General features: G+C 45.2%; 2 protein-coding genes across 3 annotated transcripts; one reads left to right on the top strand and one right to left on the bottom strand.

Moving 5' to 3' along the window:
- Positions 1-735: 735 nt before the first annotated feature.
- LOC146005731 (zinc finger MYM-type protein 1-like) lies at positions 736-6,086 on the bottom strand. The gene is made up of 2 exons (XM_083145157.1): positions 6,024-6,086; positions 736-3,471 (listed from the first exon to the last, which is right to left on the bottom strand). The coding sequence occupies exon 2, from the start codon at positions 3,412-3,414 to the stop codon at positions 736-738; it is 2,679 nt and encodes an 892-aa protein (XP_083001283.1). The 5' UTR covers positions 3,415-3,471; positions 6,024-6,086.
- Positions 6,087-10,106: 4,020 nt separating this feature from the next.
- Positions 10,107-13,998, top strand: LOC146080555 (uncharacterized). Of its 2 annotated transcripts, XM_083187982.1 has the most exons (5): positions 10,107-10,455; positions 11,994-12,254; positions 12,340-12,676; positions 12,752-13,060; positions 13,173-13,998. In XM_083187982.1, exons 1-5 carry the CDS (start codon positions 10,246-10,248, stop codon positions 13,838-13,840), a joined length of 1,785 nt encoding a protein of 594 aa, XP_083044108.1. In that variant the 5' UTR covers positions 10,107-10,245; the 3' UTR covers positions 13,841-13,998. The 2 variants fall into 2 exon arrangements, with proteins under 2 accessions (XP_083044108.1, XP_083044107.1); XM_083187981.1 differs by having other exon boundaries at positions 12,340-13,060.
- The last annotated feature ends 224 nt before the right edge of the window (positions 13,999-14,222 follow it).

Consider the following 14,222-nt stretch of genomic DNA (forward strand, 5'->3'; position numbering starts at 1 on the left):
TTTTACCAATTAAATCAAAATTGTTGTATGTGTAATTTCTTGTGTGAAACAAATACTAGATTTATGTGTACTTACTGACCAGGGTATTTTTGAACATTTGTTGAAGTGTGGTCGAAGTTTCCCATGTGTAACCCTCTCCATGGCCATTCCCATGTTCCTATCCAACTTTTCCCTGCTAATTAGTTTGTGTCAGCACATGTGCAGAGCAACTTAATAGGTGAGAAAGCAGTTTGTGTGCAGGTGAGGTAGCTCTTACACAGTGGCGTAACTATAAATTTTGCTCCCCCCAGCCAAAAAAATTATTGCGCCCCCCCCCCCCCCCCCCCCCCCATGGAATTTTGGTAAGGCAAAAAAAAAAAAAAAAGAGTTCATTTTTTTTCAAATCAAGTAATGTTTATTACGTTTTTGTCAATGTAAAACATTACATTACAATAAATAAATTTAAAGTGGTGCAGTTACTGAGCATCATTTATAAACTTAATAAACGTAGCACAAGTGTTCAACATAACAACAGCAAACAGCAAATAATTTTAGAATATAGGGCAGTGGCGCGCCCAGTTAGGACATCAACATACAATGAATAAATTGGGATCTGCCATATAAAATGGATAATACTGCCAGGGGCCCCAGAAACAAACAAGTCTAGTGACAACCAAACTTTCAACGGTGAACAAAATAACATTTTACTTGTATACTGCTACATTTCCTTCCACTCTTTTTTAAAATTTTGAACAACTATCTGAATTTCTTTCTTCGTGCTTTGGCTTCAGCAAAGTCATCAAGAACTTGATCCCTGTTCATTTTTCTACCTGCCTCACATTCAATGCTTAGGACTGAAAGGCTTTGCAGTCGTCCCTGAGACATGGTGCTTCGAAGATAATTCTTTATTAATTTCAGTTTAGAGAATGATCTCTCGCATGAAGCCACTGTGACTGGAATGGTCAAGAACAATAGCAAAGCTGTGCATACATTGCAATAGGAGCCTGCAATAATATTGTTTTCCACAATCATCAAATGTGCAAAATCAGCCATGTTGTTTAATTTCTGAATGTCGACCGGTAATACGGTTCGCAAGGTAAGCAACTCTTCAGCAAATGCTCTTGTCAGAAATTTTGGATAAAAATCCACAATCTTGTTTGCCGACCTTACAACTTCTTCATCTGTCGCCTTCAACAAGTTGGCCGGTATAACAATGCCAAACCTGTCTACAACTTCCTTCATGCCTTTAAACCTGTTTTGGAGTTGTCCATTAACCACATCAAGTGTGGCATAGAACACATTAACTCTAAACGCATCTTCAGGGTCTTTGAAAGGCTCGTGTTTGGCCAGATCGTCAAAGAATTTTATAATAGCATGTGATCGTTTGTTGCCAAAATTGGCATCAATCTTCCAAGTTTTTGCTAATGCCGCAGCTTCCTCCTTTGTTCGCTGATAATTATTTCTTAGTTCCGTCATGTCATTGGTAACCTGTGCCAGAAAGTTGACAGATTTTGATAGGTCTGCATCTTTTGCCTGAAGGAACTTAGAAGTTGTCTGAACTGATTTCAGGACCTTGTACCAAATAACAAGTATGAAAACAAATTTAAAAGATTCCATGGCTTTCTTAAGGCCACTTGCCTCATCTCTTTCATCTTTTTTTCCTTTCAAAATGATCTGTGTTAGTGCCTTCATTACTGCAGCAAATCGATTCTTCACTGCCAATACAGCATCAAACCTACTAGCCCACCGAGTAGGACACAACTTCTTCAATGTCACATCTGGATGACCCTCTACATTCATTCTTTTAAATTCATGGTACGGTTCCAGAAGTCTCCAACGATTAATGCTTGCAGCTAGAAAAGTATACAACTTCTGCAAGATGTCAAAGAACTTTTGGACATCTTCAATTTCTGCTACAGCATCATTCACAACCAAATTGAGATTGTGTGATGCACAGTGGACATACAAAGCATTCTTTTCTACCTTTTTGATGTTGGCTTGTACACCATTGTAGATTCCACTCATCGCTGCAGCTCCATCATAACCTTGGCCAACACATTTTGACACATCAAAGTTTTTTTGTTTTAAACCTTTCAGAATTTCATTTGACAGCCCCAAGGCAGTTTGATCAGTGATTAGTCGAAATCCAAGAAATGTCTCTTTAATTAGTACTTCTGTTGGTCTGCCACTCTCATCCTTACTTATAGTTACATATCTGTAAACTTCACTCATCTGATCACACTTCGATATGTCTTGCGTCGTGTCCATAAGAATTGAATAGAATGGTTGTTCAGCTATCTCATTGACCAATGTCTTCTGCAAATGTGAGGAAAGTACCTGAATGAACTCATTTTGAATTGCTGGGCTTAGGTATTTCACTTTATTCTTAACAGCTCCACCAGGATCCTTCCGCAAAAGTTCATTAAGAACAGGGTCGTATTCAGCCAAAAGCTCAACAATTGCAAGAAAATTTCCACTATGCGAATGCCCAATAACTTCACGATGACCACGGAATGACAAATTACAAACGGCCAATGTTAATGTTACACTTAGCAGACGATCCAAGACTTTCTTCCAAAAGTTTTTCTCATTTTGTATTCCTTTCTCCAATTCCTTGTCTATTCTTCCATGCAATTTCCATTGTTTGAACATGCAACAGGCAGTTGTATGTATGACGCTGTGTTCGTGATCCATCAGTTTTCGAGACAGTCCCTTCCAATCTGAAATTCCTGATACCCAGCTTTCTTGGTATCCTTTCCTATTGCGTTCTGCAAACAGCCAACAAGGTTCACAGTACACTTTGTTTAATATTGGAGAATAGCATATCCACATTCTTGGCATTTTCACTCCACATTCCGTCACTATGTCATAGTAAAACTTTGTAAAACTTCTACGGTGTTCATCACGTGGAAATGGTCCCACAGGTCTGCATGATCCATGTTCTATTATGAAAGCTTTAATGCCTGCATCAATAATGTTTACAGGGTAGTGTGCTCTGTCTGTGGGATATGCTGCAGTAATTGGTAATTGAAAGCCTGCATTGTCATCCTGGAGGGGATGTGCTTGTTCAGGAACTTGAGTAACTTCTGTGTCGCTGTCGGCTGACAGCGGCAGAAGAGTCTCTTCATTACTAATATTATCTGAGTTTGTACAGCTGTCGGCTGGCAGCGGCAGAAGGGTGTCTACATTAGTACTATTATCTGTGACTAAGTCCGTTAATACTTCTTCATTTTCTGAGTGTGACACCAATGTGGACGTTGAAGGGTCTTCCGTACATTCTGTACTTGGAACAGTTTCCACATTTTGCGAACCTGAAGGTGTTTGTACTCGTTGAAGAAACCGATCCAATTTGGGTAGTTTCTTAACAGCTTCTTGTTCCATCCTGCGTTTTTGTCTATTCTGCGCTCCACTTAGTTTTTTGCTGATGTGTGACATTTTCTATCTGCTTGAAACTTCAGGACAGTGCAACCCTGCAACTGGTTCTGCTGCTGTCTGCAATATCAAACCAGAGATGTTTTGTAATAATCTGAATAAAGTAGCCGATTAAAGAAGAATATTGTACTTACATTTATAAAGTGTGGCTAGTTCATATTAAAAATTGAGTTGTGGAAAACCCTTACGCGCAATAGTTGCTCAATGGGACCGCTTTGAGTGATTTGTATCACCAAAACACACAAAGAAATACAGTACTGCACATGAAAACCAGGTTGAACTAGATGGACGCAAGTCTTTTTTCAGCCTTACCTACTATGTAACTATGTAAAACACCAATACGGCCCCCAACGCTGATATTATTCCTTCCTATTCCTCAACACTGCAAAACCTGCTTAGACCAGCAATTTAAAATGTTTTTTAAAACGAGTCAGAGCAAGTTTAACTCCCTTTCGCATGTAAATACCTGGTCTAAAGCAGGTTTGCGGTGTGAAAGCAGCATCAGTGTCACAGCCCACACCTCCTCCCTCCCCTCTGCCTCCTCCTTCCCCTCCTCTCTGGCGGTGACCCCGGCTTGCTCTCTGGATGGGGATCTGACACTCACTGGCTGCTGGGGGTAAATGGGGAGGGAGGGACACTACCCCACTCATACCCCCTCATCCCCCAGTACCTGAGGCAGGGGCAGGGTACACTAAGCATTACCTGATCCCCTCTGAGCCAGCGCCGTGCATATGTAATGAGCATCCGGCTCATTAAATATGCACTGCGCTGGTGACCAATAGTGCTCACTGCTGCCTGGGTACCGTTTCAGACCTGTTCAGACATAAAAAAAAACTTGTCTGAAACGGATAGGACCCTGCTTTTTTACAGTTTTAAAATACCAATTATTTTAAAACGGTAAATTCACTCTGGACCTTTCAGACTGCACATATTACTGTTTAGAAACGGTAAAAAAAAGGCAATATACTGGTTAATATGTGCGGTCTGAAAGGGGCATAACTTGATGGAAGTAGAACCAATTAATTTACAATAATACAATTAATATACAATAAGTTGGTGGTGTAGCTACAGATGGAGTATTTCCCATCCTTGCTGGTGGGTCGCCAGGACGTCCCCTCTGGCGACCCGCCAGCAGCCTCGCCAGCGAATACACTGAGACGCGCGTGCACGTCTCAGTCTCTGTCGCCAGCGCGACGGAAACCCTGTCCGTCTCCACCTCAGAGAGACGGACAGGGTTAGGGGGGGGGGGGGGGGTTAGAGGGGGGTGCGGGCAGGCGTCGAGGACCCCGGGGAACGGATGGAAGCTCCGTCGGAAGGGGACACGCGTGCGTCTCGTGCACGCGCATCCCCTTCTCGCCATCGCCATGGCGCTGGATGTCGGCTGGCGACACCAGCGCCATCCCCTGCCAGGATGAGAGCTACTCCATCTGTGTGTTTATATATTCTATACTTGGCATCTATTGTAATCAATTGTAAGTCACTGAGTTCTTTTTTTGCTGGTTTGTTTATGTAGACCAGGCCTGTCCAACCTGCGGCCCTCCAGCTGTTGTGAAACTACAAATCCCAGCATGCCTTGGCAAATCCCAGTTTTAGCATTCCCTAATAGCAACACTGTGACAGGGAATGCTGGGATGGCCAGAGGTTGGACAGGCCTGATGTAGACTGTAATCGGGCACTATCGCTTGTGGCGACACATAAAAGGTCTATAATAATAATACTAAGAACAATCTATATAACATGAAGCTATATGCAACATACCGTCTATCTGTGAACAGGTACCAAAAATAGATATCTATATATCAATAGAAAGGCGTCACTCCGGTTCTTGATAAGAAAGATGAAATTCAACTGTTTATTGTGAATGGTGTTTCGTGCCTACTTTTGTCTTCAGGACACACAACTTGTCCTGAAGATGGGCGCAGACCCGAAACACTGAGAATGCCAGGGGACGGCGAGGGACCATCGGGGGACCAGGTAAGTATGAACAAATAAAAAAATTGAATAACCGTAAAAATTACTTATACGAAATGCATGTGGTCCTGAGATAATCTACTGCACTTTATTTATTTATATACCTAGCCGATGCAGATCGGTCTCTCCCCTGTATCCAGTGGCTTAGCAGCATGAAAGCGTTGTGGATCATTGCTAGGCGACGCCCTCATCGAGGTGTGCCACAGGTGACATCACGTGCCACGTCAGAAGCCGCCCTGGACGGAGTGGAGACCGTGACCGCATCCTATCTATCTATCCATCCATAGTAGACTATTCAGCCCGGCACTCCCTAGAACAGGGAGGTGAATAGACATGGGTGGCTTCAGGATACATATATAGAATACAGCACAACCACTCAGCGACACTCCACGGTTTATCAAGACATAGAAACATAGAATGTGACGGCAGATAAGAACCATTTGGCCCATCTAGTCTGCCCCTTTTTTTACCCTTCAGGTAATCTCATCCCTTTTTAATCCACATGCCTATCCCAAGCATGTTTAAATTGTTCTACTCTTTAATCCGTCGTTTCGAGGGATGGATACCCCTTTTTCAAGGTACAGTGCAAATAACACAGCAAACAAAAACACAATTTATATCTATCAAAAGTGCTTACTCACTTTTCCGCTGCGTGGGGCTGCCACGGCGTATTCCCCTCAATTTCCGGTCGGCGACCTGGTGTAGTTAGTTGTTAGGGTTGTCAAGGGATTTCCCTGAAGACAATGCATAAAAAAACGCATTGAAATGTTGCCTTAAATACCAGCATTTATTTTTCCGCTGAGAGTGCCATGTAGGGTGGCCTATCCCGGGATCGGGATCGGCGGGATCCCGGGATTTGGCCCCTAAAACGACGGGATTTCAATCCCGGGATTGGAGTTTCCAATCCCGGAATTTTCGGGATTAGACTGCGCATCCGCAGTCTAATGCCGGGCAGCGGCTGGGCTTGTGCTCAGACGCTGCCCGGCTACTCCCGTCCCGGTCAGTGTGCCTCTGCGCATCGTGACGACGTCAGAGGTCACACTGCGCCGGCCACACAACAGCCGGCAGATCCTGCACTGACCTCCAGCCGTACCACACACCCACCCAGGCTGCCTGCATTTGGGTCCCTGAGGCCACACAACAGCCGGCAGATCCTGCGCTGACCTCCCGCCGTACCGCCCACCCACCCAGGCTGCCTGCATTTGGGTCTTCGAGGACCCCATACATTGCCCGATGCCTACATACCCAGGCTGCATCCTCCTGCATACAGCCCAGCTCCATCACCCACCCGGACCACACCGCACCTGTAAGTAAATATGTGGGTGCCCAGGTAAATATGAATCCAATCCTGCCGGCACTCTGTTAGTTAAGCAGCTTGCCCCGATGCACTAGAAGAATATTCATACAAACTCTAAAGAAAGAAGGCACTCTGGAAAAAACGATGTAAAGAAACACACAAACGTGTATTGTTGAGCTTTCGGGGTTTGACCCCCTTCCTCAGAACAATTGGCTGTAGTCGTGTTCTGAGGAATGGGGTCAAACCCCGAAAGCTCAACAATACACGTTTGTGTGTTTCTTTACATCGTTGTTTCCCGAGTGCCTTCTTTCTTTGGAATATATATATATATATATATATACACACACACATACATACATACATACATACATACATACACATATATATATACATATACACACACACACACACATATATATATATACACACATGCAGTTCCTCTTCCCTGCCTGGGGTGTCGCTGTCTGATGTAGTGCTTCTAGCACAGTGTGGTCTGTATATCAGTACTGATATGTGAACCAGACCAGTGGTAGAAACACCACAGCAGACATCAACACCCCAGGCAGGGAAGAGGAACTGCATGGGGGTGCTAGAATGAAATATATACACATATATATATATATATATATATATATATATATATATATATATATATATATATATATATATATATATATACATACACACACACACACCTTTTACATTTATTTCTTTATATAGGTGCAAATAAAAACACACCTCTTATTTTACAAGTCAGGTTTTTGAGGAGTAAAGACTGGGTCTGGGTGGACTGGGACACTCTGTCTTTCTCTGCTCCCTGAGGCTCCCTAGTCCCTGCTCACAGTGTTGCCAACTCTGAAATGAAAAATAAGCAAATGATGATCGAAAAACAAGCCCAAACCATTCGGAAAAATAATTGTGATTGTTTGTATGCACGAAGAAATTTATTAATTCTAAAAGGTGCATACATGGGGCCTTATTCGAGTTCACTCTTTCAGACAAAATCCTTCTTAGATGGACAAAACCATGTGCACTGCAGGTGGGGCAGATGTTACTTGTGCAGAGAGAATTAGATTTGGGTGGGGTTTTACTTCAAAGTGAGATCTATATTGCAGTGTTAAAATAAAGAAGTCAGTATTTACCCTGCAAAGAAACACCAAAAAATCACCAAATCTATTTCTATCTGCACATGTTACATCTGCCCCCCTGCAGTGCACATGGTTTTGTCCATCTAAGAAGGATTTTGTCAGAAAGAGTGAACTCTAATAAGGCCCACGGTCTCAGATTCTGGTCTGATCGCTCCCCTGAACCTTTGCACTGGGGAGCGATGTTTAGCTACTTCGAATGTGCATAAACTTTTATGCACATGTGCAGCCGCTTTGTGCGAGTGGGCACGGTGAATTGATTATTCACTGGCTCGTTCACACTTAGCAGTGCGGGCGAGGGTCGTGGGTCAGCTTCCATGGGTAGCGCCCATCGGAACACCCAGCGTTTCATGGGCATTCCCATGGTAATTCGCAGGTGACATGGGTACCAGGGGTCGGCAGCTGACATCATCGGATGTCAGCCGCCCGCCCTCTTCCCGCAGAGGGAGCAGCAGATCTAAGACACCAGATATTGGGCGGTATTCAATGACCTGAATCGCTGGTCACAGCGATTCAGGTTTCACATTCGCCAGTCAATCGCCGGTTTTTTGACGGCGATTCGCCACGCGTAGGGATTCGTCGGAAGTCGCCGGGACTAGCTGTGTCACCCTATTCAACGTGGCTGAGAATCGCCGCCCCCAACGGCGATTCTCAGCCAATCCAGCGTATCTGGTGACTGGGTGGAGGGCGGGTGTATATATTCCCGCTCTTCCATCTAATATATAAGTGACTTCCCTGCTGCGCAGCTCTGCTATTAGCTTTCAGCAGGGGTGGAGTGAGTTGCTGCAGCTAATAGTTCTCCCTGAACACGTGCAGAGAGCAGAGAGCAGAGAGCAGAGAGCAGAGAGCAGAGAGCAGAGAGCAGAGAGCAGTGCCTGGAGCGTGGAGCGTGGAGCGTGGAGCGTGGAGTGGAGTGCATATTTTCTTTTGCAGGTGAGTATTGTGATGTGTTTGTACTGCAATGCTATGGGGGTTTGTTGTATGGGGTGGGTGAGTGTTTGTTTGTTTGCAGTATGTGTGCCCCCCGTTTTTTGGGGGGGTTTTAAACTTTTTTTGCTTGAGTGTTTTTTTTTTTTTTTTTTTTACTGTGCTTGGTGCAATGTGCAGCTATGCTGCATGCTTGTTTGGGGTGCTGGAGTGTTGTGGTGGGTGCCCTTCATGCTTTGGGCGTGGTCGTGAGTCCCCATTTTAAAATGACTGCAGCCAAAAAAAAAAGGAAAAAAAAAAAACCTGCAGCCATTTTAAAATGGGGGCCCTGGGTCACGAGCATAGCATGTCGGGATCCCCCCCACTACACCCCAGCATCCCTGACAAGCATGCCTGCACCTTGCACCCCACTTGGGTTTGCCTGGCCCCTCAGTGTCATTTTCACAAAATTGCCTGTTTGGGGTTTTTTTTACTGTGGATCATGTGTGGGTGGCATGTGCGGCCCTGATGCATGCTTGTTTGGGGTGCTGGAGTGTTGTGGTGGGTGCCCTTCATGCTTTGGGCGTGGTCGTGAGTCCCCATTTTAAAATGACTGCAGCCAAAAAAAAAAGGAAAAAAAAAAAACCTGCAGCCATTTTAAAATGGGGGCCCTGGGTCACGAGCATAGCATGTCGGGATCCCCCCCACTACACCCCAGCATCCCTGACAAGCATGCCTGCACCTTGCACCCCACTTGGGTTTGCCTGGCCCCTCAGTGTCATTTTCACAAAATTGCCTGTTTGGGGTTTTTTTGAGTGTGGATCATGTGTGGGTGGCATGTGCGGCCCTGATGCATGCTTGTTTGGGGTGCTGGAGTGTTGTGGTGGGTGCCCTTCATGCTTTGGGCGTGGTCGTGAGTCCCCATTTTAAAATGACTGCAGCCAAAAAAAAAAGGAAAAAAAAAAAACCTGCAGCCATTTTAAAATGGGGGCCCTGGGTCACGAGCATAGCATGTCGGGATCCCCCCCACTACACCCCAGCATCCCTGACAAGCATGCCTGCACCTTGCACCCCACTTGGGTTTGCCTGGCCCCTCAGTGTCATTTTCACAAAATTGCCTGTTTGGGGTTTTTTTGAGTGTGGATCATGTGTGGGTGGCATGTGCGGCCCTGATGCATGCTTGTTTGGGGTGCTGGAGTGTTGTGGTGGGTGCCCTTCATGCTTTGGGCGTGGTCGTGAGTCCCCATTTTAAAATGACTGCAGCCAAAAAAAAAAGGAAAAAAAAAAAACCTGCAGCCATTTTAAAATGGGGGCCCTGGGTCACGAGCATAGCATGTCGGGATCCCCCCCACTACACCCCAGCATCCCTGACAAGCATGCCTGCACCTTGCACCCCACTTGGGTTTGCCTGGCCCCTCAGTGTCATTTTCACAAAATTTTCTTAAGGTAGGTTAATTGCACAGTAAAGGTACAAAAATGTAAAGTTTGCTTTATCTGTGTTTATATTTCACAGGAATGTCTCATCGGACAAGGATCGTGGAACCCCTTTCCCCTCTTCTTTCTATTTCAGGTGAGACGAGTCCAGTGGAGATGACTACAAGGGAGGAAGATGGTGATAGGATTTCCACAAGTAACCCTGGCCGGCCGGTGCAGGACGACATGGAGCATGGAGATCGAGAAGGAACACCTCAATCAAGACAAACAACTAAAAGGAGAAGGACACAGGTAACTTCTTTAAAACTTGATGAATAGACAGGTTTCGCAACAATGCACTAGCGCGTATTTTACCCTAAAAGTGGGCGCCGGGACCCATTAAACAGTGGCCACCGGACGCCGATGACTGTAGGTTTTATATATTTTGCTGCTGCTGCGCATCACGAACCCTGCATGAGAGCAGGTTAACTTTTCAAACTCTGCATCCTAAGTCCGCTCTGCTGTTGAGAGCAGTGGGGGGGGGGGGGGGGGGTGGGGACAGGATAGGATGCTGTAACAGCCGCTCTCAGCAGAGTAGATCTGCGCACTGTCAGGGTGGCAGGGTAAAGGATGATGCAAATTTGACTTAGATCAGCGTGTCAGCTGGTCAAGTCCCACCCCGCCGCGTTGATAGCCTGCTCACCTACTCTGCTGACCCCCCCCCCCCCCCCCCCCTTGGCAACCAGTGTGAAGATCCCGGGATCATGTAGCAGCGCAGCGCGACTTAAGCCTCACGCAGAGTCCCATGGTCACTCCTAGTTCCAAAGATTGCACAGGAATAAACAATAGCAAAGATACCAAAGTATTACCTTTATTTTACACACGGGTTTTACATGTTAAATCAGCATTTAAAGTCTATATACATTATATACAGAAAGGTCATCAGTATTATTCACGTTATCAGAACCTTACCATGTTATCCTTCAGATTAACATCAGATGGCCAGGACACGCTAGTCCACAACTCCCGGCGCTGACGCTCGGACACTTCTCTGCCTCTCTCTACCTGCAAACACCCACTTAAATCCCAAAGGCAGCCCTCTCCACCACCCTCTGGAATTTTTAACCCTTCCTATGCTGGGTGCGGTTGCATGATATATAAAGAGGCCCAATGATCCCAGAACCAAAAAATATACACAAACTAAACAGATTGTAATCTAAGCATTTGGTCGCTTCTAACCGGACCATAGATATACAGTTATATTCTTTAGGTATTAAGCATTCGGGAAGACTGCCATATTTAACTTCATTGTAGCAAATCCCTTATTCATGCTACCATCACATTTTACTAACTACATAACCAGGAGGCAGTGACGTAACCACGGGCAACGCTTATCCTCCCAGTTTCTCTTGTGTTCAAAAAACGCTCTTCTTGCCTTCATATGCATATGTAGCAGTATGGGCTACAGTATACAAAGCTTAGGGAACATAGTACAGCCATTTACATAACATGAGGGAATATTTCCCTCCAGTAGCACACATACTCATCCTAATTGAATAACCCGTTTGGATTATTCAGTATAACATCCTATTATTGTCCGACATACAGCCCTGTGATGTCCCCTATATATAGCAGTCTGGGGTTCCCAGCTCTGATATGAATACAGTCCGTGATAATTTCCGGTTATCGCCGGCATTTTGCAGTTCTCTTTGCTGCAACGCAGAAAGATGCAGGCGAACAACATATGACGGAAAGGGGCGTGGCCAAATACTTAATACATCATGAGGTTAATGTTTAATATATGCTAAATCTTTTTGTGTAATTTTGCTGACACTGTTTGTTTTTTAAAGGCTACAGACAGAACACTGGACGAACAACCCAGTGGTTCTGGGGTCCAACCACCCGTAGCGAGAAAGAAACCTGGCAGGAAAAAAAAGGTTCCCCTAGACCAACTTGCCGAGGGAGAAGAAGAGAGCATCCCGTTCACTACTGCAGAAAGCAACGTGCTGGTTGAAATGGTCCACAAGTTCTATGACCAACTGTGTGGACAAAGAAGACAGGAAACGAGCGGTAGAGAGCGTAAAAGAATATGGGCCTCGATTGCAGAGAAGGTTCATTGCTTTTTTTTTATTAAAATAAATCCATTTAAAAAAGTGCATTATTTGATTGTTTATAATGTGATTTTTTGCATCTTAGATTACAGCAGTGAGTGGCAACGTCAGGTCGATCGACAAATGCCACAAACGATACAATGATTGTCGACGGCACACAAAACGGAAGATGGGCCAAGTCAGGCAACATCTAATTGGGACTGGAGGCGGACCACCATTACAAGTTTCATGGCAGCCGTGGGAACGAGCCATCCAGGAACACATGAATCCAATCATGGTGGAAGGTGTTCCAGGCTCTGTGGAGTCCAATGTCCGCAGAGCAGAAGTGTTGAACGCTATCGAAGCGCAAATTCCACCTGCGCAACGAAGAAGACGAAAGACAACACCAGCAGAAACAGCACCTTCGCAAACTCAGGAGCAGGGTAATTATTTGTACTACTTTGCTCTCTCTAAAATTATTTTGCAAGGTTCTAAAATGTATATTTTCATTTCAACAGTTGTCGTTGCTGAAGATCGGACAGAAGACACCCATGTAAGCCAACCGGCTGAAGAACAGTCAACACAGGAAGAGACCATCACCCTGGATCTGTACTCGATCAGTCAGTTTGAATCGTCCATTCAAACAGAAGACACCTCTCGAGGATTTGAAGACAGCAGCTTGCAAACCCCACTGGGTGAAGAAGGATCTACAGCAAGTGGAGGATTGGCCCATCAGCTTCCAAGTTATCATCATTCCATCCAGGACATCGAGGAAGCGTCTGAAGATGAGGAGGAGGTGGATCCCACCAGACCACCACTGATGGATTGTAAGCTTTTGCCATTTGTTTGTAACCTTGTGGTTTTTTTTTTTTTTTTTTTTTAAAGATTACATTGTGTGAAATGGATAAAATTTATTTATCTTGTCCTTTTTTTTTATAGCCGGAATGCAGCTCGTGGAGGACATCCAGAGAGAACAGGCTCCAACGCGCGTCCATAGAGTCCGGCAATTGGCGTCTGAAATAGAAGATCACCAGAACCAGTACCGGATCATGATGGAGCAGAGGATGACAGCCATGGAGAAGCATCTTGAAACACTGGCCACAACGATGTCCGACATCGAGCGAAGACGCCAGGAGGATTGGGCCGAAATAGAGCGAAGACGGCATGAAGACTGGGTGGAATCCGAACGCCGACGTCGAGAGGATAACCAGGTGATGATGACCGGGATCTACAAGTTGGTTGAGAATGCAGCGTGTCAACAGGAGACCCTGAGACAAATTTCCACCTGCCAGACACAAATTGCGGCAAGCTGCATGATGATCGCCAGTTCCCTGCAGCAGAGATACAATCCGGACAACGTGGGACAACCAGCGAGAGCCACCCCTTCACCGTGGATGCCACCATCTTCATCAAGTCGGCATCAGGAGCCTGCGCATCTCCAAACATCGTGGGCTGGATCTTCTCAGGCATACCAAGGCTACGCTGGAATGTATCCACCTCCTCCACCCTCCAGCCAAAGACCAAGGACGCCACCACATCGCACATCTCCTGCTCGAGCTTCAACCGCCCAAAGGCCGGGACCGGCGGAGGAGGACCCTGCACAGTGAACACGGTCGTATATTTCCATTTATTTTACATGTTGTTTGTTTTTATGTTAATATAGAAAGCTTTCTTTTCTCCAACTTTCAGTTTGTCTTTTCTTATGATTATTTAACCCTTGCAAATTTTTCCTACAGCTGTGTTCACTAAGGAGTTGGGCGTAACAGTTATGCAATGCATGCACGTGCATGCATTGATAATTGTTGGGAAATGATGAAAGCTCCTTACATATGGTGGATGTAATAATGGGCCATAAAAAGAGCAATCTGATCCCACATTTCTACCCTTGCAATGCAACCTTTAAAACATTTGTTCATATTTATCAAAATTACACCCAGTGCAAACACCATTTTTTTTTTTTCAATTTTTCAGGGGCAGTGCATTGGAAAT

Source organism: Crinia signifera, chromosome 5 (genome assembly GCF_055691185.1).
Source record: "Crinia signifera chromosome 5, ASM5569118v1, whole genome shotgun sequence".
Lineage (NCBI taxonomy): Eukaryota > Metazoa > Chordata > Amphibia > Anura > Myobatrachidae > Crinia > Crinia signifera.

Bases quoted from the DNA above. Each gene is read 5' to 3' on its own strand.
- LOC146005731 (XM_083145157.1), bottom strand. From the start codon at position 3,414: ATGTCACACATCAGCAAAAAACTAAGTGGAGCGCAGAATAGACAAAAA.
- LOC146080555 (XM_083187981.1), top strand. From the start codon at position 10,246: ATGTCTCATCGGACAAGGATCGTGGAACCCCTTTCCCCTCTTCTTTCT. The intron at 10,456-11,993 runs GTAACTTCTTTA...TGTTTTTTAAAG, and splicing joins CTAAAAGGAGAAGGACACAG to GCTACAGACAGAACACTGGA. The intron at 12,255-12,339 runs GTTCATTGCTTT...TTTGCATCTTAG, and splicing joins GGGCCTCGATTGCAGAGAAG to ATTACAGCAGTGAGTGGCAA.